The sequence below is a fragment of the Amphiprion ocellaris genome, chromosome 11 (genome assembly GCF_022539595.1).
Source record: "Amphiprion ocellaris isolate individual 3 ecotype Okinawa chromosome 11, ASM2253959v1, whole genome shotgun sequence".
Taxonomy (NCBI): Eukaryota; Metazoa; Chordata; class Actinopteri; family Pomacentridae; genus Amphiprion; species Amphiprion ocellaris.
In genome coordinates, this window is record NC_072776.1 from 21,609,634 (window position 1) to 21,633,907 (window position 24,274).

General features: G+C 40.2%; 1 protein-coding gene across 4 annotated transcripts in view; it reads right to left on the reverse strand.

Annotated features, from left to right (window-relative positions):
- Positions 1 to 24,274, reverse strand: part of tns1b (tensin 1b) — a 200,269-nt gene that overhangs the window by 175,076 nt on the left and 919 nt on the right. The window contains exon 1 of one of the 4 annotated variants that reach the window (XM_055015168.1): positions 5,652 to 5,799. The exons of 2 other annotated variants lie outside the window; for them this stretch is intronic. In XM_055015168.1, coding sequence (XP_054871143.1) covers positions 5,652 to 5,666 — 15 coding nt within the window. In that variant the 5' untranslated portion in view covers positions 5,667 to 5,799. Of the gene's footprint in view, positions 1 to 5,560; positions 5,579 to 5,651; positions 5,800 to 24,274 lie in introns of those variants that run through there. One more of the 4 variants, XM_055015170.1, reaches the window with a different exon arrangement.

The window sequence follows — 24,274 nt, forward strand, 5'->3', positions numbered from 1 at the left end:
CGAACAGACAAACAAACGTACACCGATCGTCACATAACATCGCCGCGCTCCTTGGCGGAGTAATGATTGCAGTAGATAACCCACTTAACAATCTTATATAAATGCGCTGAAATATGAACAGTGAAGCTTGCTTTAGCACACTTCTGTTTTGATGGTTTTGAATTTTGCCAGTTGACACTATTGACATCCACACAAACTCTTCATTTCAGTTAAAAGCAATCAGTTACAACGAGTTGTTGCAGTAAGTTTTTCATTGAGTTCATTTTGTGGTCTGTCAGGATTCGATACCACAAAACGCAAGCAACATATAGGCAGATATTTTTGTAGGTCAGGGTCAAATCCCACAAGTATTGTGTAAATAGTGTCCTACGTAGGCTAATGGATGAATGTGAAATGAAACCCTGTGTCTGTGTTTGACTCACTAGATTTCAGTTCCATCAACATTCAGTCTTGTTAACACACTTTGTCTTCAGTCAACAGAGGAAATTTGTAACACAGTCGGCCACAGCTGAACCTGACATGAAAGCTCCAGCTACATTTCCCTTTCCTTTTTGTTTCTCTGAAACACTGTTTTTAAACTGAAATGTCCTAATATGAATGGCGACCAGGCCAATAAGCTGCTTTGTTTATAACAGAGAAAACGGTGTGCGCAGCCACATGAAAGGAATGAAGCAGAGAGCATAGAATACAGTATACGCATAAACAGAGCATCAAGCAGGGGTCCTGTTGACTCTTGTGTGACGTGCAGTCATCACACTTGCTTTATGGAACGTTCAGCAAATCACACTAGCCTTTCAACACCATTAGCTAACACAATGTAGCATTAGAACACAGGAGTGATGGTTGCTGGAAATGTTCCTCTGTACCCCTATGTAGATATTCCATTAAAAATCAGCCGTTTCCAGCTAGAATAGTCATTTACCACATTAACAATGTCTAGACTGTATTTCTGATTAATGTAATGCTATCTTTATTGAAACAAAATGATTTTCTTTCAAAAATAAGGACATTTCTAAGTGATTCCACCCTTTTTAACAGTAGTGTATATCACATGAAACCTTGCAAAAATTGAGGATAGGTCTAAAATTACCACACCATTTACAAAAAAACAGTCCCTCCACATGCTCCTAATAACAACAGTATCAGTCAAGAATACTGAGAATATACTGTTTCCCACATGGTTATAAGCTACAGAGGGTGAAGCTGCGTACTTGGGTGAAAACACGGTCTCACCATTACACCAACTCCTGTGTTTTACTGTTAAAGAAGATGACACAATACTGGCAAAGGGACTGAAGTTCCAGAGAAGGCCCGGGACAATATTATGCATACTTCCTGCCCCTGTGTAGTGCAAACAATGAGCTCAGTCTCAATCTGGTAACGTCAGGTCTGTTGTCCGTTCTAGGAAACTAGACAAGAGGTTAGGGAGTTAAGGGTCATTGTTCCTGGGAGAATTAGAGGGGAAGTGGCCGGTCAGGGATTTAAAGGTGGTGGTGGGGGGGGGGGGGGGTTTGGTCGCAGCTGGTGGCTTCCATTCATCAGTATAATTAAATATTACCTATCAGTAAAATGGAGTCGATTTTTATACGCATCAATACAGAAAGACTGTTTTAACTTTCTCTTGGTTATACTTATAACTTGATCCAGGAATTAGATCATCAATTTTCCTTGAGTATCTCATCTGTCAGATCTGTGGAGCAAAAAAAAATTATGTAAATACAAGTCTGGCAAATAAAATCAACATTGAAAATGTAGCACAGACTAGATTTAGTATTCCAGTTAGTCACAGCCTTCTCCTCAGACTTATTAAGTGCAGACACTGTGCTACACTGCAGCTCACTGATGAAATTGTACGCTGTGCTCTCACCTTATTGCATATTTTACATGTATTGCAGCTGTCATTAGCAAAGTGCCAACATTTGGCTGAGACTAAATGACATCATGCAACCAGTTATCCACATGGCTACTGTAAGAGATCGTTATTCCCATAATATGAATTGACATCAAGAAAGTACTTCCAGAGTCTGTTAGTTACCACCGCTGCAGAACACATTTAAAATGAAGTTAACTAATAGCCAATAATAACATTTCCAATGGAGACCCATTAGTTTAAATATTACATTTCATGTTTCTGCCCCCTACAAAGTGGTTGTGATTAATGCTGCAATTAGCTCCTGCCCCTCCCACTATTGATCCAGGGCGGAGTGTTTGTCTCTTTTGGGGGGATTGAGAGCTTGGCGAATGTACGCACATGGCAGGAAGCCATGGGGAATTAAGTGAAAGCTCATTTCATCTTTTGACATAGCATAAAGACATAGCTCTATCTAAAGTCAGCAGATGGAAACACTTTTGGCAAATTCAAGTGCGGACTGGTGACTAAACTGGAGAGCACAATGAGATGTTCTGTTTAAAGAAAACTATAATCCCAGCTGTTAACCCAAAGCTTCTTTAGACAGGAGAAGGCAGAAAGAATGACAAAAATCCATTGGCACAGGTTTAAATCTCTGTAACTGCAAGCAAGTGATACTGCAATCATAACCTGTTATAATGTCCCAATGAGACATGACAAAGAAAAGTAAAACGCATTGCCATGCAGTGGTAAAATCCGGAAAACTGTATCGGATTTTCCAAAAAGGTATTACAGGGCCCATATGTGCAGATGCAACACTTGAAGAAACTTCCTTGGCCTTCTTAAGTTTGTGGGTACAGAAAAATACATGAAGCAAGAGAAAGAGACGCTACTTTTCTTACATTGTGGCAGACCCTTGTAAATACCATCAAAATGTTTGTTATATAAAATTAAATAATTTACAGTTGATCCAGGGCTGCACAGTGGCTTGGTGGTTAGCACTTTCACCTTGCGGCTGGAAGATCCCTGGTTTGTGTCGCAGCATTCCCAGGAACTTTCTGCATGGAGTTTGCATGTTCTCCCTGTGCATTCATGGGTTTTCTCTGGGGACTCAGGCTTCCTCCAACAGTCCAAAACATGCTGAGGTTGGTTGGTGATTCTAAATTGTTCGTAGGTGTGAATGTGAGTGTGCTTGTTTGTCTCTATGTGTAGCCCTGCTATAGACTGGTAACCTGTCCAGGGTGTCCCCTGACTTCACCCTAAGTCAGCTGGGATAGACTCCAGCTCACCGTAACCCTAATGAGGATTAAGCAGTGAAAAGGTAATGGATGAATGGACAACTGATCCAAAAATCTGGGGATTTAGCACATTTGTAGTCATAAAAGTAATGAATCAGAGGGTTGATTGAAGTTTTTTGTAAATAACTTCCAGACAACTTCATCCTTTGTGGGGGAGTAAATTACAAATTCCAAAGGGTGAGCTCTTTAACCTTTAATTATCATTTACACAAGCACCCGCCACACACAAAGTACCCACAGTGACCACTTCACCTTTGGAGCTTTAATTATAAATGTGCCTCGAACACCAAAGGTCTCTGAGCAATCATCAGCTGCCTCATAAAAGCCCAGACAGGGCAGGAATGGACAACATGCAGGCTGAGGTGATGAAAAGCATCCCTGTAGTGCTGCTACGTCTTTCTTCACTTAGTAAAAAAATAGCGATGGAGTATATGTGTGTACCTTGACTGTATATTCATTATTTTAACATGATGGCTCCAGTCCTTTAGTAGTGAAACCTTCTTAAAAAGAGCCATAACAGGTCAACTGAAGGTTAAATGAAGGTTAATTAAGGAAGCCTGCTGCTCTGTCTTCTGTTTTCCTGTGGACGACCAGCTGACCACTGCATAGGAGTCAATGACAGATGTGGGCCCACCTCCAGTGATGAGCACACAGCCCCTTGTAAAGCAGTCATCAGTGTGAAAGTTATTGCGTTCTGCACGGCCATAAAGTAATTAACCGTCCGGACACCTCCAGGCGTGACACTTCCACATCAGAGGACAGGACAAAAGAGAGACAGAAAAAGAGAACTGTGGGCAAATGGACTGAGCACAGACAGTCTGAGTGAGGTCAAAAAGCAGACAGTCAACCTCACAAGACAGAGTGTCTGCCATAAAGAAACATTTTATCAGGTTGAGACACAACAACAATAACAAGGTACTTCATAAAAATGGAATGAAGTGCGTCTCATTTTCACTAAGTGGACCATAAGGACAAAAACATCCCTTAATAAAATTAAAAATGTCTAACCTGTGTAATTTACAAAGATCACCCAGTTACCTTGAATAGATTCAGGTATGGAAAATGTTTTTTTTAAAATACAACATCTTGGTGTACTCTGATTTTCACATTCTGTTTCTTACAATGTCCATGTTTGAAAACTAAACACAACACTGATAAGAAGATGACCGGAGACAAAACTTTATAACCACTAAGATGGAGGTTTAAACCTCTGCAAAAAGGAGTATTCAAATCTGCCGAGCTCCAATTTCTTTGTCTTTTTATTAGCAAAGAGAAAAGTACAGCAGCACATACACTACCGTTCAAAAGTTTGGGGTCACCCAGACAATTTCATGTTTTCCATGGAAATTCACACTTTTATTCATGTGCTAACATAATTACACAAGAGTTTTCTAATCATCAATTAGCCTTTTAACACCATTAGCTAACACAATGTAGCATTAGAACACAGGAGTGATGGTTGCTGGAAATGTTCCTCTGTACCCCTATGGAGATATTCCATTAAAAATCAGCCGTTTCCAGCTAGAATAGTCATTTACTACATAAACAATGTGTAGGCTGTGTTTCTGATTCATTTAATGTTATCTTCATTGAAAAAAAACCGCAACTTCTCTTTCAAAAATAACATTTCTAAATGACCCAAACTTTTGAATGGTAGCGTACATTAGCTGTAGCTAAACAACACTACTTTTGTGTTGGTTTTAAAAGACATTTTTAACTGTTGTCTGGTTAATTTACTCTGCAAGCTGATGTCTGAAGACTTTGAGGAAACAGAAACACCCTCTAAAAATCACCCTCCAACCACAAAAAGGCTGTGTGTTGTTGTAATTTAGCAAGAGAAACAAAGAGGTGACTCTTTCTATTGAGAAATTCTATATAGTTGATGATCACATTAAGCCAATGCCAGCATTGTTATACTGTCAATATGATAAGCTCTTCAGCTCAACAGTCCTCTATTGGATCTTACAGTTTATTTGAGCAGGTAACAAAACATTTACTGCAATGTGGCAAAGACATTTTTAATCAGTGTTCCACATTTTGCATTTCTCATTCTCAGGTTGTAGCTATGGCTTATCAAAATAAATATGACACTTGAGTGCCTGTGCTTTCCCAACCAATTCAATTAATTACTGATCGTTGCATTTAAGTGATGTATCCATTTTGTCACTTACAAATTATTGTAGCAAAACCTCTACAATTTAATTTGGATTCGATAAATGGATTCAAAACTGGATTGAGAATGGACAATAATGCTGTCACTGATAAACTATTACCAAATTGGTTTGTGTTCTCACATAAAAGGAAGAGCAGTCAAGTCAATCTAAAAATCTATGCCATCTGTTATGAAATGGTTGAAAGAATGTTAGGCATACAAAAGTTTCCATCTCAAAACAGGCAAAACCACCAGCTTTACCATTTGACGTGCTGTAGTCGGACTGACCCGGAGCTGGGAGCGAATCCCTGACCACCCACAGCTTAAAGTGACATGTTGAAACAGCACTCACCAGCCACAGGGACATGGCAGAGTTTTCTTTGAAGACACCTGGGGCAGTAATTCCCTTTCACAGATCCACAGCTTTCTTGAACACTGAGCTCGCTTTTCTGGGATTAACAAGACTGCGTGATTGTCCCTCAAAGTTGGATGCAGTGACCAAAGAGAGCCTAGCAGTCTGGCCCTTATCCTGACATACTTCCTGAGCTGCATTGTTAGCGAGGGCAGAGGAAACACACACACTATGGAAAGCCAGTGTCAGGAGATCATAACATGGAAAGTGAGACTACCAGAAGCGGTTGTTTGTTCTCTGCAAATTTTTGGGTTCTTGCACTTTTGCCAAAGTCAGTGTTTAGGCAGAAAACAGATTGAAGCTGCTCTCTGATCATTCAGTTCTGACTTTCTGTGAGCTTTGCTTCAACAGATGATTCTACATTTCAAATCAAGCCCATTACAGAAATTAAAAATCTCACCACCGATGCAGTCTTCCATACTGCATATCAATGCTGTAAAGTATGTAACATTTCTGAGGTCAAACTTTCATTAACATTTTAACTTAAGGAAACATGCATTTATTTTTGGACACTTGTGGGGCAGAAGACCTGAACAACAAGCTGATAGACACACAGCTTGATAAAGTTGCTTTTGATGAACATATTAGCAGAAAATCCCAGAGCATACATGGTCCAACATTAGCTTTTATCCTCTTCTTTTATGTGTCCGCATATGAATTATCTCAAGTCCACATTGGTGTAAATACTAGATTAAAAGTATTTCAGCATAAGCTAAAGGATGTGTAACATAGATCATCACACAATATCCAAAGTTTGTCTAGGTACAGACGATGCAACAGTTTTAGACTGTAGAAGCATTATATCGAATTTGACCAGATGTTAAGCATATCCTATTCCGTTTTTCCGTAACACGGCAGACTTTGTGGAAAGGGAACCGATATGAAATAGATATGAAAGGCTCCTTCGAAGTGCACGAAAGCACAATAACTCATAGTTACAGGTGATTGTACTCTAATGAAAACTTAATTGAAAATATTTAATTCCTTTTCTACTAATAGATTTTTCCAAATTCTGGACACTGTACCATTGAGCAGCTGTCATAGGTACCAGTCCTCCTTTGTACATTTCATTTGTGTGAAGTTTTTCAAGGTGTCTGGCAGACAGGCTGTTTCAGCTATCTTGGAGAACATGTCAGAGTTCCTTTTAGGTTTAAGGCTGTCTCGGTTGCTTCTCTCTCTTTTTGTAATCCCAGATGATTTGAGATCAAGACTCCGTCGGGGACATCATCTGTTATTTGACTCCTTGTTCTTCTTGTAGCTAAAGACAGTTTTTTCAGTCTATGGCTGAAAATTTGGGCTTGTTGGCCTGTTGAATTAAGAATTTGGAATTGCATTATGTATAATCTAAACATTTGCCCCGTACTTTCTGCTTTTCTGCCTTCGAGTTTGCTACATTGCTTTTGTTAACTTGCTACATGGGTAGCCTCAGTGGATTCTAGAAGCAGACAGTAACATCCATGTTGCAGAGCAGCAGTGTTCTGAGGACATACTACAGATGGTACCACTTGAACACCAAGCATTTCGTGTACACAACTTCCTATGTCGTAATCACAAACTCACAAGTTCCATTTGAAAGCAGCAACTGTTTCAGGAAAATGAATTAACATAGTGGTGTTCTGGCAGTAGAGGTGAGGAGGTCGCCCTTTGCAACTGATCCCCGACTGAGCAAAGTAACTCCCAACTAAATGGGCTTCTCCATTGTTTTTTTTAACAGACCCTAAATGGAAACCACATCAGGCCTGACAGATTCATTGCCACTTGTCCGTGAGTGGGTAGGGGACACTTAGGAAGCAGAGCGTGCAGGCAGTGAGCAGAGGGAGTAGCATGGAACATTAACATCCCTCCAGTTTGCTCTTCTCCTGTCGACATGACTTTTACAAGGTTTTGAAGAATGAAAGGATATTTACTTTGCTGGGGATGAAACACAGCTCTGGTCTCTTTACCTCAGAGGATGGGGCATTGGCAGAAAGCACACACACTGAACATACACTGATCCAACAGGGGTAACTCAAACCTGCCACATTAAACATCACTGAATCATTAACCCCCCCGAGTCAGTTTTTCACGGTGAAACCATTTTAAAATGATAAATTATGCAATGAAACCCTTACATTACGCAAGAATAAAATATAAACATTTAGAACCAAGAAGGATCTCATTGTTGACCACTCACATCAAGGAATAATGTGTTTCTGTCTGTGCATGTGCAAATGGATAGAAGGATCCTAACTGTGTCTGAATTGTAAACACTGTGAAACCCTGAGCTAAAACCATATAGTACTCATTCTTCTTAAAGCCTTTCTAAAACCTCCTCCCCTGGATCAAAGTCTGCGATGTGTACGTAGGTTTTAACATGGCGGGGGGCCGGGGCAGTTACTTGCTGGTCGATTGTTATCGCTCCTCAGAGTGCTAAGCCATGAGTGAGGCCTCCATGAACGCTGCTGCCAAGAGGAGTGTCTGAACTGTCTGTGTGTTGTGTGAGTAGTCCCCCCTGTCGTATGTGCTGGGGATAAGGCAGAGGCATGGCTTTAAATTGGAAGCGCATGTTACATGATCTCACACTTGTCATTTCTGATTAAACCACACCGATGCCACAGAAAAACCAGCTGCTACTTTAATGCTGATAAGTCTTGCAGGCTTACTGCTTCAGCAAATTGTGCCCCCTGCTGGTCTCCTTTCACCACTTTCACCAAATGTCAGAACCATTTTCAGAAAAACCCAAGTGTTTGACTTAGTGGTAAAAATCCAGCATGATGCTATCCATGCAAACGTTAGGGAGCCACTTGGTTTGTGGCAAAAGCCACTGAACAGACTGTAAACACTGTAGTGTTGCTTCCAGATGAGCCTTTAGGGGCTGTTTTTCACACAAGTAACCAGTGTGCTCAGAAACATAGTGGCGTCACTAGTGGATTACACTGTTATTTGAGGGTTCATGAAGTCTAAACCTCCCACTTGTGAAAGAAATGATGCAATGCGGTGTGTGTAATGGTGCTGGCGGGTTATTAACGATGACTGCCAAAATTACCATTGTTAAAGATTCATGTTTTAATGTGGATATATTCTTTGGATGACATTAACTTAATGGCAAATTTATTGTAAATGATCACAAAAATAATTGCAACTGACTTCCTCTTAACAACAAGCAGTTCAACTTAAACAACCAGCTTAGTTGTTTGTCTTACATGTACCTCACATTGCATGAACTGCAGGGTTTTGGGGGAGCATCACGGTGTCACACGAAGATTTAATATTAGCTAAATCAACAAAACCAAAACCAACAATGTCAAAGAAGGAACCATCTATCAAATTCTAGGGATGTCCCGAGTTGGTCTCAATTATCGGGATCAGGGTTGATCAAGGCATATCTGACTGTACTGGCACAAACCTAAGCCCCACCCACCAGCTGTCACAGAAGTGACGTACAGAGAGAACACAATTTGTGGGAGAAAGCAAGTGATGCAAATTTTAAATAAGGTTCTTAATAAATACAGCATCACGACTCTATAATTGTTGGTTTACATAAACTGAGTACAGCAGGAATTTATCCTGTGCTAATGGTGCCATTTTAGTCATAGAACATATGAGTTTAACTTTGGTGGTGGTAATATCACTGTTGTCTCCATGATCTGCCATGCCGTCTGCATTGCTGACGGTGTTCAAATTTGGCATACAATATTTGGACAATAGTCAAACACTGGTAGACTGAAGTTGTCTGGTCAGAGGCACCAAAGCAAAGCTGCACAGTCCTAACAGAACAGCAGATCTGAGCAATTATGACCTTTTTACGCCACTTTGTACGCTGGTTAGACTAATTATGCAATGCACTCACCAAGCGTTCCCAATCACAATTACATAACTACACATTTATTGTTGGGGGTTGCACAGTGTCTCGGTGGTTAGCATTTTCGCCTTGCAGCTAGAAGAGCCCTGGTTTGTATCCCCACCTTCCTGGGATCTTTCTGCATGGAGTTTGCATGTTCTCCCTGTGCATGCGTGGGTTTTTTTCCAGGTTCTCCAGCTTCCTCCCTCAATCCAAAAACATGCTGAGATTAATTGGTAACTCTAAATAGTCCGTAGGTGTGAATGCGAGTGTGATTATTTGTCTGTATATGTAGCCCTGTGATAGACTGGAGACCTGTCCAGGGTGTCCCCTGTCTTCACACTAAGTCAGCTGGGATAGACTCCAGCCCCCCCACAACCCTAATGAGGATTAAGCGGTGTATAGATAATGGATGGATGGATGGATGTTGTCTTGTGGTTATTTACTGTTGGGATTTATTCAAGATTTATTCCAAAATTATATTTAAGGTAAAACAGCTACATCTAGATAAAGGTGAACACAAACTGTGTGCATGTATTGGTCTGTGTGTGGCGCTGGTGAGGACACCCTCCCCATCAGCCTCACACAGGACACACCCACTAAACACGGAGCTGCATTTCTTCACAGCACCCACTGTAACCCATGGTGACGGTGAGCCTGCCCAGCAGCCAGGCATTATGCAAATGTAAATCACGCTTGACTGGCCACAAGACTGTGTGTGTCCATCGCATGGCTTCACATTTCACCCAAACTTTATTGGTGCCAGTGGCCTTTTGTCTGCTTTAATTGAATTAACTTCACAGGAACAGACCTTGTTGCAGGAGAGCGATGGGACACTGCGCAGCCATCACCTCAGCATGGAGGGGTTTAACAGTGTTTACATTGGAATCTTTCAATGCTTTAGAAGAAAAGAGGCTCTCTTTTACTAAACTTTATAACTTAGTAATGCTTTCTTTTTCAAGAGGTACATGACACATTTGTCACACACAATAACCACTGTCAGACTCAATCACTGTCTCTTTTCTGTCATCTTCTGTCATGTTTCAGCCCCCTGGGAAAATGCTTCGAAAGAGGAAAAGTCCAGTGCTTCCACTTCAACATCTTAATACCAGCTGTCTTTCCTACTTGTGCCGGTCACTCTGAACAACTGCAATCATTTCAGTTCATAGCTAAAGTTTTCAGAAAAGCCCCTGAAAACCTTTTTGCCTCAGTGAGCTTGTTAGCATTACTGATGGGATTTTAAGTGAACACACTATTTTCTGCCAAATAATTTATGGGTATTTTATGGGACATAATTGTTTTTGTCTGTGCTCCTCTTACTGTTCTCAAAAGGGTGGGGATCAGTTAGAAAAAATGATGTGACAAAGTGCACCAATCAAAGTTGAGCCAGAAAGAGTAAATCAAATCTGATGAAACCACATTCACATAGTCTTGATGAAGCCGATCAGCAACACACAATATAAATATCCCGTTATTTTACAGTATGACATTTATATTCCTCCTGCAGCATTTTTGTGCAACTATGTGAGTAAATGTAGGATAAAACAAAAAGTCAATGGCAATGTCCCCATCTGCTGGTTAAAAAACACAGTATCTTAAAATCATACTAAGACGTTTTAGCTTCTGCTTTGAAGTGCCTGCTACATTTTAGAAAAATGCCATCAGATAAAACACAGCAGTCTGCTCTTGTTTTGACTACAGGGCACTGCTCGGAAGATTTAATGTATTCCCTGTTTACTGGCTGCCTTCCTTTTTCTTTCATTTGTCTGGGAACAAAATGGCAGAGACCCACCCAGACGCCATGCAAACAGTATCACAATGTTTTCTCCACAAGATAAAAGAGTTGTGGAAATTCTGATGTTTGGCCAGTGTCTGAGATAATGTAGAGCAAACACGTTTGTGTCATCGTGGTGTGTTAGATTTTTGCAGTTACAGACTTGAATTCGACAATGACAGATCTGTGGTGCTTAGAGTATGGCTGGTATTTAAGTCAGATGTGCATCAAACAGCAACTGCAAATCACACTGGCTCTGAGTTGAGCCTGCATAAAGCATCTCAAGGGTGGGATTTACTGTTGTGAAACATCAGATTTCCCTCACAGAAAGACAAAGTTACTTGTCCAAAAAAATACATTAATTCTGAGTCAACTGGGATGTGCACAGATAAATGGCGTGTATTGCTTTCGAGTGACGGCTGCTAGTAACCTGGCAGCTAATCCTGGTTTTCTTTCTCTGGATCTATTCATGTAAGTCACACTTTGAACTGGGTCCAATTATCCTGGAGCCTGGTGGTTTTTTACAAAATTATTTCATACATATTTACACAGCAGGACGTCCTTCCAGCCACACATTTCTCTCATTAAAAAACAGCCCAAAAAATGCTTTAAAGTCCTATCTGACCCATGTTCCAACGAGTGTGAAGCTATTGAAGTTGTTGATGTCAGTGTAGGATGGAACGCAACATCTGATTGAACAAGCCTGCTAGCAATAAACAATGTTGGGAAAAATTCAAACTGCAACTTTTCTGATAGATATTGCGATTCAAGCTGAAGTTGAAAAGTATAGTATTCTGTATTAGATTTAACATGTCATGGAGAATTACCACATGAGATATCATCAAAACAAACTAAGCTAATAGTCCACATTTTTAAGTCCCCTCTCATCTTGTGCAGCTCTCAGAAGACAACTTGACTGAGGCATGTGCAGGAGGGAATTACATATCTTTTATTCAGCATTCAGAGTGGTGTTAATGGACGGCATGTTGTTAGCGAGGTAGTGCATTATGGTCTTCGTTACCCCACGGTGCCTTTGTGAGCCCTTTTCATGCACACAGAACACAGAAATAGTCCGTTCATTTGACTTGGCTAGAGCATCACTACTTTCACTATTGGACCATACATTTGTACATACAAAGATGTCTGTGGTGCTTTTAATACTGCTGATAGCCTGTCATGTGGTGGCTTTTTTTTACAGTACATGTGTTGTCTCAAACCTAACATTAAATTAATCAGAAATACAGTCTAGAGATTGTTAATGTGGTAAATAATAGGGCTGGACCCGAATATTCCAATATCCGAATATTCGGTGCCGAGACTTGAAGTAGGTCAGCCCTAAACTATGCTGCAAAATTTTCATTACTAAAGAACAAACACCATGTTGGATCAATAGAATCATTTCCATTCACCTTGATAAAATGATAAATGTTTCAGTCACTATTTCCATGTTGCTCTCCTCCGTTTCTGCCCTCTTCTATGGTTTAATGGCACCAGCTGTTTATCTTGAGGCACCTAACTTGTAATATTCAATCGAGTCTGAGCATCTATTGCCATTAACGTCATGGATTGCGCTCCAAGGCCAAACATCACCCCGTTGCTGTGGGCTTTTAATCCGGATGAGACAGCAGCGCCCAATAAGTTTGAGGAGGCGATCTGGTGGATTTGCAGCAAGCAGCTTGTAGTCAGAGGCACTAATACCACTAATCTAAAACTAATATAGGCATAAAATGAACAAAGAAAGACAATTAAATTGCTCATCAGAACTATTTCTGACAGTTAATAATCAACTAAAATTTCATGACTGCCAGCCTGAGGAAATAAACGCATTTCCTATGACTGTCTGATGCACAATTTCAATTCTTTTCTTGACAGCAAACAGCCTTCTCTGGGTGTGAATGAGTTCCCTTAGCACTCACCTCTGACCCTGACATGCCAAGTACTAATCTCAGACTCTAAATCTAAGAATGCACACGTGTTAAAGGCTTGGCAACAGTAGAGCTTAGCAGCAATATAAGACAATGGTACAAAATGACAGAGATCTCGGGAATGTGACACAAAAGTGAAAGTGCAGAGAAAGGAATGTTATCCAGTCTAATGATAAGGAACAGTGTTGCAGTGGAGGGAGCTATTCACTGCTAGTGCAGCCAATAAAGCAACATGTGCAGCTTCACGTAACACTGTTTAAAAGGCACTTTATCTAACAACAGACTGTGAAATCCGTTATTGTTATCTCTGAAAGTGGGAGGCCAACCCTTCAGGAAACATTTGGAATGTGATTTTTAACTTAATCACCCTGATGAAATGTAATATTGCTTCAAATTTTTAATCGAAATACAATTTGATACTGTAAATGGTAACAATTACAAATCACTCAACATAAAATAAAGTTAATGACAAACTAACAGCAATGTAATACAAGAGAAGTTGATGTGACACCTGTCACTTTCAATGGTTCAGACAATTCTTCAGCAACTTTTTATGCAACTATGAGTCAGTGTAGTTATTCCATGTCAACAAGTACTATATTACTTGCATACCCATAGAAATATTAATCCTCCGTCAGAGTTGATACACAGTCCTAACACCACAGCACAATAATGTGGAGGTATTCAGGCTATTTTCAGTCATACAACAGAGTGCCAAAGCAGATAGGCACTCAGAAGGCAAAGAAGCTGCAGATTATGTTCTCAGAACTCCTGTGACAAAAGTCATGCAAAATGAAGTGGGATTAAAGGGTAAAACCCCTCAATTTGGGTAATCCAATATGTTATTCTTGCTGTCTGGGAAAGTCCATGCAGAATCAAAGAAACACTGTCTGCATTACACCAAACGCTTCTAGGCCTTTATATCCAGTTGCCGCCGTGTAGTTTTCAATGCTAACTGCTGCTGGTCTTTGATGATTGCTTTTAACAAGGATGACACATACAGTTACTTTTGTTCAATTTCATTCGCTATGTGCAAAGAAAAAAACTATGCCAATGTTGGCTTATTGCCAATAATTTAGTAGCAAGTAGTATTTAGTAGTAAATGTTCTGATTTTTAAAAGAAAATCACTTTTTTTTCAATGAAGATAATATTAAATTAATCAGAAATACAGTCTACACATTGTTAATGTGGTAAATGACTATTCTAGCTGGAAATGACTGATGTTTAATGGAATATCTCCATAGGGGTACAGAGGAACATTTCCAGCAACCATCACTCCTGTGTTCTAATGCTACATTGTGTTAGCTAATGGTGCTGAAAGGCTAATTGATGATTAGAAAACCCTTGTGCAATTATGTTAGCACATGAATAAAAGTGTGACTTTTCATGAAAACATGAAACTACCTGGGTGACCCCAAACCTTTGAACAGTAGTGTACATTTATTCTAAACACCTAGAAATTCAATTCCATCTATAAAAGCAGCCTGTCCCATGGATTTAGAACACTGCCTGCAGTGGGCTAAAGCAACCAGATCCATTACAGGAATAGCCTCTATAAAAAGAGATAGCAAATCTGTAGACAAATTCCTGCCTGATGTTTTATATATCAATGTATCACCCTACCCTACACATGAGAAACAAGATAGAATGGGGACATTTTCAGCTTTAGTGTGAACACAGCCTTGGAGGTGCCGTAAATACACTCCCAGACTGTATATATGAGACAAATGTGTGGCACGTTGGTGCTGCTTGTGTAGGATTTCAGGCGCGTGCAACACATGTGTAGCAATGGGTCCAAGAGTGATTTAATTAAAGATCCCATAGCCCGGTGCATACAGTGGGACACACCCGCTCTCATTAACAGGGATCAGCACGGGAACGCTGAACATGTGCCCTCTTTTTAAATGGAGGGATATTGAATTTCTACTCTTGTTCTATTAATAATTACGGCACGACAAGCTTTTACTACAGAACAATCAACTGTTGTGGCCCCGTGTTGCATTTTGACCCCTGGAGACACTGAAGACCAACACAGAGAGGAAAGCTGTATTGGTCCAAAAATATGGAAAAAGAAGTACACTGATATTCAAATAAATGACAAAGTGAGTTATTTATACATGATTGGAAACATGTTCACAGTTCTGTTGCCTAAAGAGTACCAGGCTGACGATCTAGTGAATTTTCTATACAGCTCTGCATGTGACAGTGAGTACTCTGTATGTTAGTTGGACACTATAATGACCATTACGTCTCCCACACGGTCCACTGAGAAACGACATTCCAGTGCAAATACCTATGAAATTCTTGCACAGTGGAATGTCTAAGTGTGCAAACCTATCCTTTTAAAAAGCAGTGAGGGCGAACTAGCAACAATGATCTGCCTCAGCTTGTTACAAGCATTGGTGCAAAATGGAGAGAGAAAAAAAATCTGGGGTCTTTCTTCCTGTGTGTATTCAGAGTAAATGCAGCATGTCAAAGGGGGGGATTTATTACGTCCTCAAAGAAAAACATTCTCCCGATGATGAAAACATGATTGGGCGACCTGGGTAGCCCAGCCTAACTTCTGCTCCTCTGTCACAGTAATTACCCTTGGAGCCCTGTGGCATCCGACCTTGGTGAAAAAGACCCCAGGAAAAGAGAGGAGCCACAAATATCAACAAAAGGCACATTTTGAGGCGAAAAGGATGCGACCTAGGAGAGCGCAGCTCCCTGTCCATCACTCGGAAGTGTTGTGAATGGCTACAAAAGCCCCCAGAGTGAGACTTTGTGGGATTTCAACGTTGCCAAGGGCGAATGCCACATTGCTTTGCCAAGTATTAGGGAGAAGACAAGAAAATCCCCCCCACACGTAGAGAAATATCAACAAAACTGGAGCATAAAGGCCACATTCACAGTTACACAAAGCTATGAAAGCTGGATGGTATAGGGCTAGAGGGAGTGTATTATGTAGCACTGATGCCGCAAGGTCTGAGGCTGAAGTGGAAGTAAACTCTGTGCTTTACATTCCAAGAATAGGGGCAGACAAGTGCAACTCTGGAGGAAAAATACAGTTGCCATGTGCCTTAATCTATCATTCCGACTGTCATTCTATCCACTGTGCATTGCCAAGAGAATTAAAAACACTTTAAGAAGCTCAATGAGCGCCTTTTGTATCCCTTTATCTTCTTGTTCCAGAGCCTTTGTGGGCAACGTTACGCATCACTGCATAAGTAATGTCTTGAAAGGCTATTTGGAAAAGAAATATCCGCTCATCGGATTCACATATCCTCTGACCGTGAGGCATTCAAAGTAAAAGGCTGTTTGACTCCCAAACAAACAAAAACCTTAAAATCAGTCAATTCCATGCTTGCTGTTGAAGAATTTCTTCTCTGAGACTAAATAAACTCTCAACTGTTTTTGTTAGTACAGCTGTGTTCTTCATGTCCACTGCTTTATGTCAGAATAATCTCTAATAACCAGAGCTTCTCAGAGCCTGGACCTTGTTTGAGTCCAGCCCTCGGTCCAAATGTGAACCGAACAACAAGTCAGTCCTTACCAAGCCTACACCTCTCTGGTTATGAATGCAGTATATAAAGTGGAACATTTGAAGCCTTCATTATACTCCCTTGCAGAAGCACACACTTAACAGCTGCAGACACCAGACATGTAATTGTTGCTATCGCCTCCACTGGAGTCCGTTTGGAAGACTTTTCTCCATACATGTGCAGTCATACCTACGTATTCCACACATGCAAACTACTGCCAAGCATGTATACTGCTGCTCTTGTAGTGCAGAGGTCACACAGACACAAATTCAGGGCTACACACAGTTGTTTCTGGAGGGGTCCCTATGGACTCTCACAGAATTTGGAAGATGACGAACTTTATGTCACGTGGAGCCAAGCAGACCTTTGCATACCCACAGATGTGGAACATGTAACACTGGCTGAACTCATAAGGAAGTATGGACTAACTGTCTAAGCCATGTCTGCCTCAGTTTCATGCTGGTCCAATCGCAACACATGTCCTGTTCATGGTATAATTATTTATCAGAGATCAAGGTCACACCGATGCATCTGATTGCTGGCAAACAGCACCATGTCTCCTAGTAGGCTCAAAACTATCTTAATCATCTTCACTGTCTTGAACAGATCTGGCTCAAAATTCATCACTTCAAAAGTAATTTGATTAAATGTTATTAACATTATCATTCTGGACCTCTAATCTTAAAATAATAATAATAATAATAAAAATCAGTTGTGGACCTTTCAGTAATACGTTTAAGAACTCTGATAGCAACATATTCAAACATGCATGAGTAAGTCATATTAGCCACAGGGACGTTTGTTTTGAAGGATGAAAAAAGGCATTAGAGAACAAGCTTACCACATCAAGACAGACAAATGTAAGTGAGATTACATTGATTTACTGATGCAGCTTAACCGAATGCAATGTCTTATTATCATCGGAATCCTTACAACATATCATCTTTATTTAAACACAATGGATTATTCTGTCATGTGAAGAACAGCTCTGTCTGAAAAAGCTTTCAACTCCGAAATAAATTAAATGCCCACAAAAGGTTAAATTCCTGTGTGCACGGGCATTAAAAGGTAAAATGACAGGGGTTAACTGTGCTGAGACATCACAGCCCTCTGCCGGGTCAAGCACACACTGGGCAGCTCTCCACAGAGGAACACACAGAGAGGGTCTTGTTCTGTGGCCCATGTGCAGGTCAGCGCCGGCAGGTAGGAGTGAAATGATAGGCCTCCCCAGAGACACAGCACAGAGGACACACTGTTTCCCAGCGCTAAAGCATCCACTGGAATGCAATATGGGGCGGCAGGTAACTTTCAGTTCACCGCATACCTCTATCAAAAATCTTCAAATCCCAGGAAAGCCCCTGCCTGCCGTCTGACACTCTGGTGGGAATTCAGAAACAGGGGAGATATAGAGCTGGACTTGACAGACTTGACATAACATCGAAATGAAATGAGGATTAATTTTGTAAGAAGGGATAGCAAGCTGTTACTGATGTCAAAGGTTTGGTCTGAACATCAGCTGAAATACACTAAAGGGCGGCCAAACAAACACCTGTTCTAGACCAGATCTAATACTGTTACCTAACCTTTAGCGTAATTACCATGAGGGAGTTTGATCAACTTGAATGTAAAATGCAAAAAATCTAAAAATGTCCTCAGGATATTTTACATGTTACTTTCCTTCATGAAACACTATCAGTCAAGTCGGGTTTCACATAATTGTTACCAATTTGCACCAAAAGGTACACTACTAGTCAAAAGTTTGGACACATCTTCTCATTCAATGCTTTTTATTTATTTGTAATATTTTCTGCATTGTAGATTAATACTGAAGATTAACATTTTTTGTGTACAACATAATTCCATATGTATTCTTTCATAGTTTTGATGTTTTCAGTATTAATCCACATTGTAGAAAATAATTAAATAAAAACCATTGAATGAGAATGTGTGTCCAATTTTTTAAAATTAAAAGCCACAAATATAAAAGACACTTGCACTTCATTTCATAATATCAAATTTAACTTTGTTTAAAATATTTGACAGTGTAACTGTTTGTAACAGAAGTGAGAGATCAGATCCTCTTTTTTAAACTACTACTAGCTGGAGAAACAGTAAGCTAGAATCGTGTGTAATTTTGTATTTTATAGTCTATTTTCACACAGGTCAGAACCAGGCAAAAAACACAAATACTGAAAATTACAAAGAAAGCAATGACGGCTCACACCAGTCGTTGATCTAACCCCTAAAACTATTTTCCCACTCAGGCCTCCGTACTCACTGCAGCTAAAGCACACCAGCTCACACACAACTCTGCTAAAACACTAAAAACACCGCATACTACACAATGGCAAGTTGTAATATTCTAACAATTCAGCAATACATGTTTGAAAAAGAAAATGAATACAAAAAGTCCCAGGCTGCAAGTTTGAAGGATTGCGTCTGTATGCATAAAAAATCCTGGAAGTCTAAATCTGTGTTTTGGAGACCACCCTCGCTACACTGTAGTTTTAAAATGGAAATACTCAGCCATTGTATTGATAGCTTATTTTACTCATGACATGTCTTCTGGCATATAGAAAGAAACTGCATATTGACATGTTTAGGAGGTTTAAAAAAAAAAAAAAAAAGATTTTCACCAGAGTGAAATTTTGCTTCAGTAAATGTGATCTAAATACATCTCCAACATCGACTGAAACTACCAACTACTAAAACTAAGGCATCATTTTTTATATATCATGAATTACTCATAGCAGAGCACTCAACAATACAGCATGTCACATGGTCAGCTGATTTCACTCTGAGCCACACATCTAAACCAGTGCTGCTTTGTGTACAACCAAGAGGGCGAGCTGCTCCCAGCACAGGAGCTACAATAAGCTAACTGTTCACTACCTGCCCAGTGTGAAATGGCAGGCAGCCAAAGTACGCAAGCAATAGCTCAGAAAGTCAACTGAACAATTACCAAGCCAAAGAGAGTTTAGATATTTCCAGGATGTTGGTGGAAGGAATAAAGGTTAGGCATTATTGGATACTGGACTATCACAAAAGAGGTCACCAAAATGTGAACTCTAAAAGCATGTTCACATATTTTTTCCATGAAAATGCACACTTTTATTCATGTGCTAACACAATTGCACAAGGGTTTTCTAATCATCAGTTAGCCTTTCAACACCATTAGCTAACACAATGTAGCATTAGAACACAGGAGTGATGGTTGCTGGGAATGAGCCTCTGTATCCCTATGAAGATATTCCATTAAAAATCAGCTGTTTCCAGCTAGAACAGACATTTATCACATTAACAATGTCTAGACTGTGTTTCTAATTGCTTTTATCTTATCTTCAGTGAAAAAAATGCTTTTTTTTTTCAAAAATAACGACATTTCTAAGTGACCCCAAACTTCCAAACAACAGTGTATGTACATAAACTTGGAAGATTTTTTCATTTCTATGTTTAAAGGCTTAGATGTATCTGCATTATTTGTACTTTTAACATATGCAGATCTATGAAGTCCCTGCCTGTCTCTCTCTCTATCCGGCCTTCAGTGACTCACTGCAGCTCAGCACACCAGCTCACCTACAGCTCTGCTCAAACATTGTAAAACTAGTCTATAATACACAATGGCAAGTTGTAACATTAGAGCCATTCAGTCACACATACAAATACAAATCAGAAACCAATTCTAAAGAATAATGATATAAAAAGTCCTCCCTGCAGGATTGGTTGAGCCTGATGCTCATCTATGGCACTGACTTATTTCACACACCATGTGTATTCCACTGTATAAAAAAATGACATGGACATGATAATAAAGTGAAAAGTGTGATTTTCATGAGAGAGGGTGTTAAGAGTAAGAAAGAAAGAATACGAGTATAAGAATGCCATTGTATCACAACCGCAGACACAAAATACACAGCACACATTCCTCCTGAATCCTATTCAAGAACCCCTCATCTAGTTCAAAGTCTAGCTTGTGTGATTTTACATGAGGGTTTTACTTTCTGTCCGATTCTTATCGCTCTTCAAAGTTTCTGCACCACAGGCCTCCCTGAGTGCCACTGACAGGAGGATAAAACTCTTCTTCCTATGGGACACAAACCACAAGCAGCACACATGAAGTAGTCTCCCTGCACCTGCACTCACCTTCAACGCAAACATAGGAATGAAAAACAAAACAAATGGTATGCAAAAACAAAAACAAACAAACTGCAAAGATGAGCATGCCATTTGCTAAGGTACATAAACCCTGGAGAAGCAATGGTGTTCATCAACCAAGTACAAAGGTTTTAATCCAGCTTACAGCTTTAAACTTTTTTCTTCATATTTTTGAGGGGCTTGTCAACCTATATTTAATGGGACAGTGAAGAGAGACAGGAAACTGGTAGAGAGTAGTGGAATGACATGCAACCAGGGATCTGGTGCTCAAGGCGTACCAACACCAACCACTTGGATATCCGGTCATCCTAAAGCTTTAAACCTTAACAATACTTGTTCTCACAAATTTCGCTTTTAAATTCTGACTAAATTAAGTCAAACTGTGTTGTAACAAATGTCAGTTCTCCGATCCTTAGTTTCATCAAAAATGCTCCTCTAAAGGGCTGCACAGTAACTTGGTGGTTAGCACCTTGCAGCTAGAAGATCCCCAGTTCACGTCCCGGCCTTCCTGGGATCTTTCTGCGTGGAGTTTATATGTTCTCCCTGTGCATGTGTGGGCTTTCACCGGGTACTCCGGCTTCCTCCCACAGTCCAAAAACATGCTGAGATTAATTGATGATTCTAAATTGTCTATAGGTGTGAATGCGAGTGTGCTTGTTTGTCTGTATATGAAGCCCTATGGTAGACTTTCTCTTCCCACCCCCCTGTGATAGACCTTCACCCTAAGTCAGCTGGGATAGACTCCATACCCCCCGTGACTCTAATGAGGATTAAGCAGTGTATAGATAATGGATGGATGGATGTTCCTCTAAATCATAAGCGACTGCTCACTGTTCCTATTCAGCATGACTGACTTGGCTTTTTCTAAAATTTTCAACACTTTAGCACCACTTCATTATTTCAACCACAGCTCTGCTGGCAGAGTCACGGCATTCATTTCCCACAGCTCTCCATGTGCCCACAGGCCTACACGCCTCAGTGCCAGCTGTTTGGCTGTGCCACCACACAGCTCAGCATAAACAGGGAAAGCCATCCGAGACGCACTAAAAGTATCTCTGTAGTGCTGCTTCCCACAGCAAAAGAAGCATACTAATATCTAAGCAGTGGATATCCCTGGTTGGCAATAATATTTGTGTATTATTTCATTGAAAAAAGGATTTTCCGTCCACTGTAGTGTTATACAATAGGTTCTCCACTGCACGAACTCTGGGAATACACATAGAGGTGTTAATATTTACAGGAACAAGCTTCTAATTGGCCCATTCAGCCTCATTCCATTGTGACGTAGAATCCAACAGCATGGACTGGGACATTAACTCACCAGAGTGCACCGAAACAACAACAAATAGTACTTACTGCTAACTTCTAACTCCCATTCTATGAGCATGTATGACAGCGAACAATGGACAGTTTGTTATGTCAGCCTATGTTTAATCTTATGTTGTTGGTGACGATGCTATAGATGAGAAGACTGCTATTCCAAGAAGACATCAAGAGGGGGGAAAAATGGCGTTCATTGTTCTTTTCAAGTTGAACTAGTCAGCTTCAAGCAACACACAGTACATTTTGAGGGCTGCTCAGAAGTACCTAGAGAGGAGTAGGTAATTGTTTCTTCCATTGAAGCAGCCCTGAAAGAGGTCCTACAGGACTGCTTCCTGCAGTCAGAACACACACAAAGGTTCAGTCCTGCAAGTGGGAACAGCAAAGAGTGTCATGTGGAAATTCACAACCAGAGGTGCAAGTACAGCAGCGGTCCAGTCACCATGGGGTCAAATTGTTTTAATTTAAAAAGACAGAATTGGAAATGTTTTGATAAAAGGACGTTTTCACATTTATTTGTAGCACATTTCTTGTGACAGTAGCCAGGAAACTACCAGCCATACTAGGTCAAATGCAGAGAACACACCTCCCACCAGCCTCAGTCACCTGGAAAACCTTTACAACTCCAAGTGCAGGCAAACTTGTTTGCAAGTGAGCAGAAAGGTTGAGATAAATGCTTTTGTCTCTCCCAGGTTCTAGTTGTATAAATACAAACTTTTGGAAAAAAGTCAACCAGTGTTTCCATTTTCTTGTGATTAACAGTGATAAATAACTTCCACTTTAAAAGCAATAACACATTTGGAACAAGATGGGTGTTTAATAACAAGGTACCTGAGCTCATCTGTAGAGGTGTGCAACACTGAAAAGGTTATGAAACCCTGACCACAGCAAAGATCCCTGAAAATGTACATGAAACATGTAAAAGGACGATGACAGGTGTGCTGTAACTAGCAGCTCTCTAAAGACAGCATTAAATTGACCTCATCTTTGAACTAAATTCAGCAAATCATCTGTGCAGAGGTTGGGTCAGATGTCTGATCCAATCAACTCTGTAGTAGTTCACAGTTATTTTGTAAGCAGTGAATCTAATGCACCTCAGTGAATGGGAAAATAATCTAGAATACTTGGTGCTCACCTTCATATAACACCAAACAAACTCTCCAACCAGAGGCTCATTGCAGCTACAACTTGGTCTCATGACTGATGTTGGGGATCAAACTGAGCCCACAACGCAGTGATGCTGTTGATCTCTGCCTGTGAGGTGCTGATAGGAGGGTCATTTATCTGCACACAGAGCTTGGAGGATTTGTCCAAACACATGTAGAGGTTTGGATTCTTATTAGTGAATATTGATTCTTATGAACAGGTCACTGAGCACATTCCATAGGACAGAAATCAGAGCCTCCAGCTGCAAAGCACCTTGAACTTCAGTAAGTTGTACAGCTCTACCTAAGCAGCAGGCCAAAGTATGAGAGGAGAAGAGGGAAAAACTGGGGATTATTTCCATGACATCACCACAGGTAGATCTTTTGATGCATGTTTTTGTCAAGCATGACTGAACTTGGACTTTTCAGAGCTGCCCTTGGCATCCATTATGGTGAATGGTTTACCTCATCCCCTAACAGAAGCACCGTTTGAAAGCCTAATGCCAGACACACAGTAGCATGTACACTTAAGCCCAAAACTATTCATACCCCTGTCAAATACAAGACATTTCTCAATTTTTTTTCAGCTGCACATTAGTATTTCACCTCAGATTTGATATTAAAAGGACAGAGAAGAAAGTCTGAAGCCATAACCAATTTGTTTAAGATTTTAAAAAAGTGTAAAGAAACATCTTTAACGGGGTGAAAACAAACAAAAAAAAATCACACTGTCCACAATTCTCAATAATCAATTACAAAGCCCTTATTTTTTAATCACAGCCTCCAAATGATGTTTGTAATTGCTTACAAGCAAGTATCTGCAGGAATTTTGGACCATTCCTTCTTTACAAATGAGATATACAAGCAAGTTGACTTTTATACAAACACTGAAAACAACA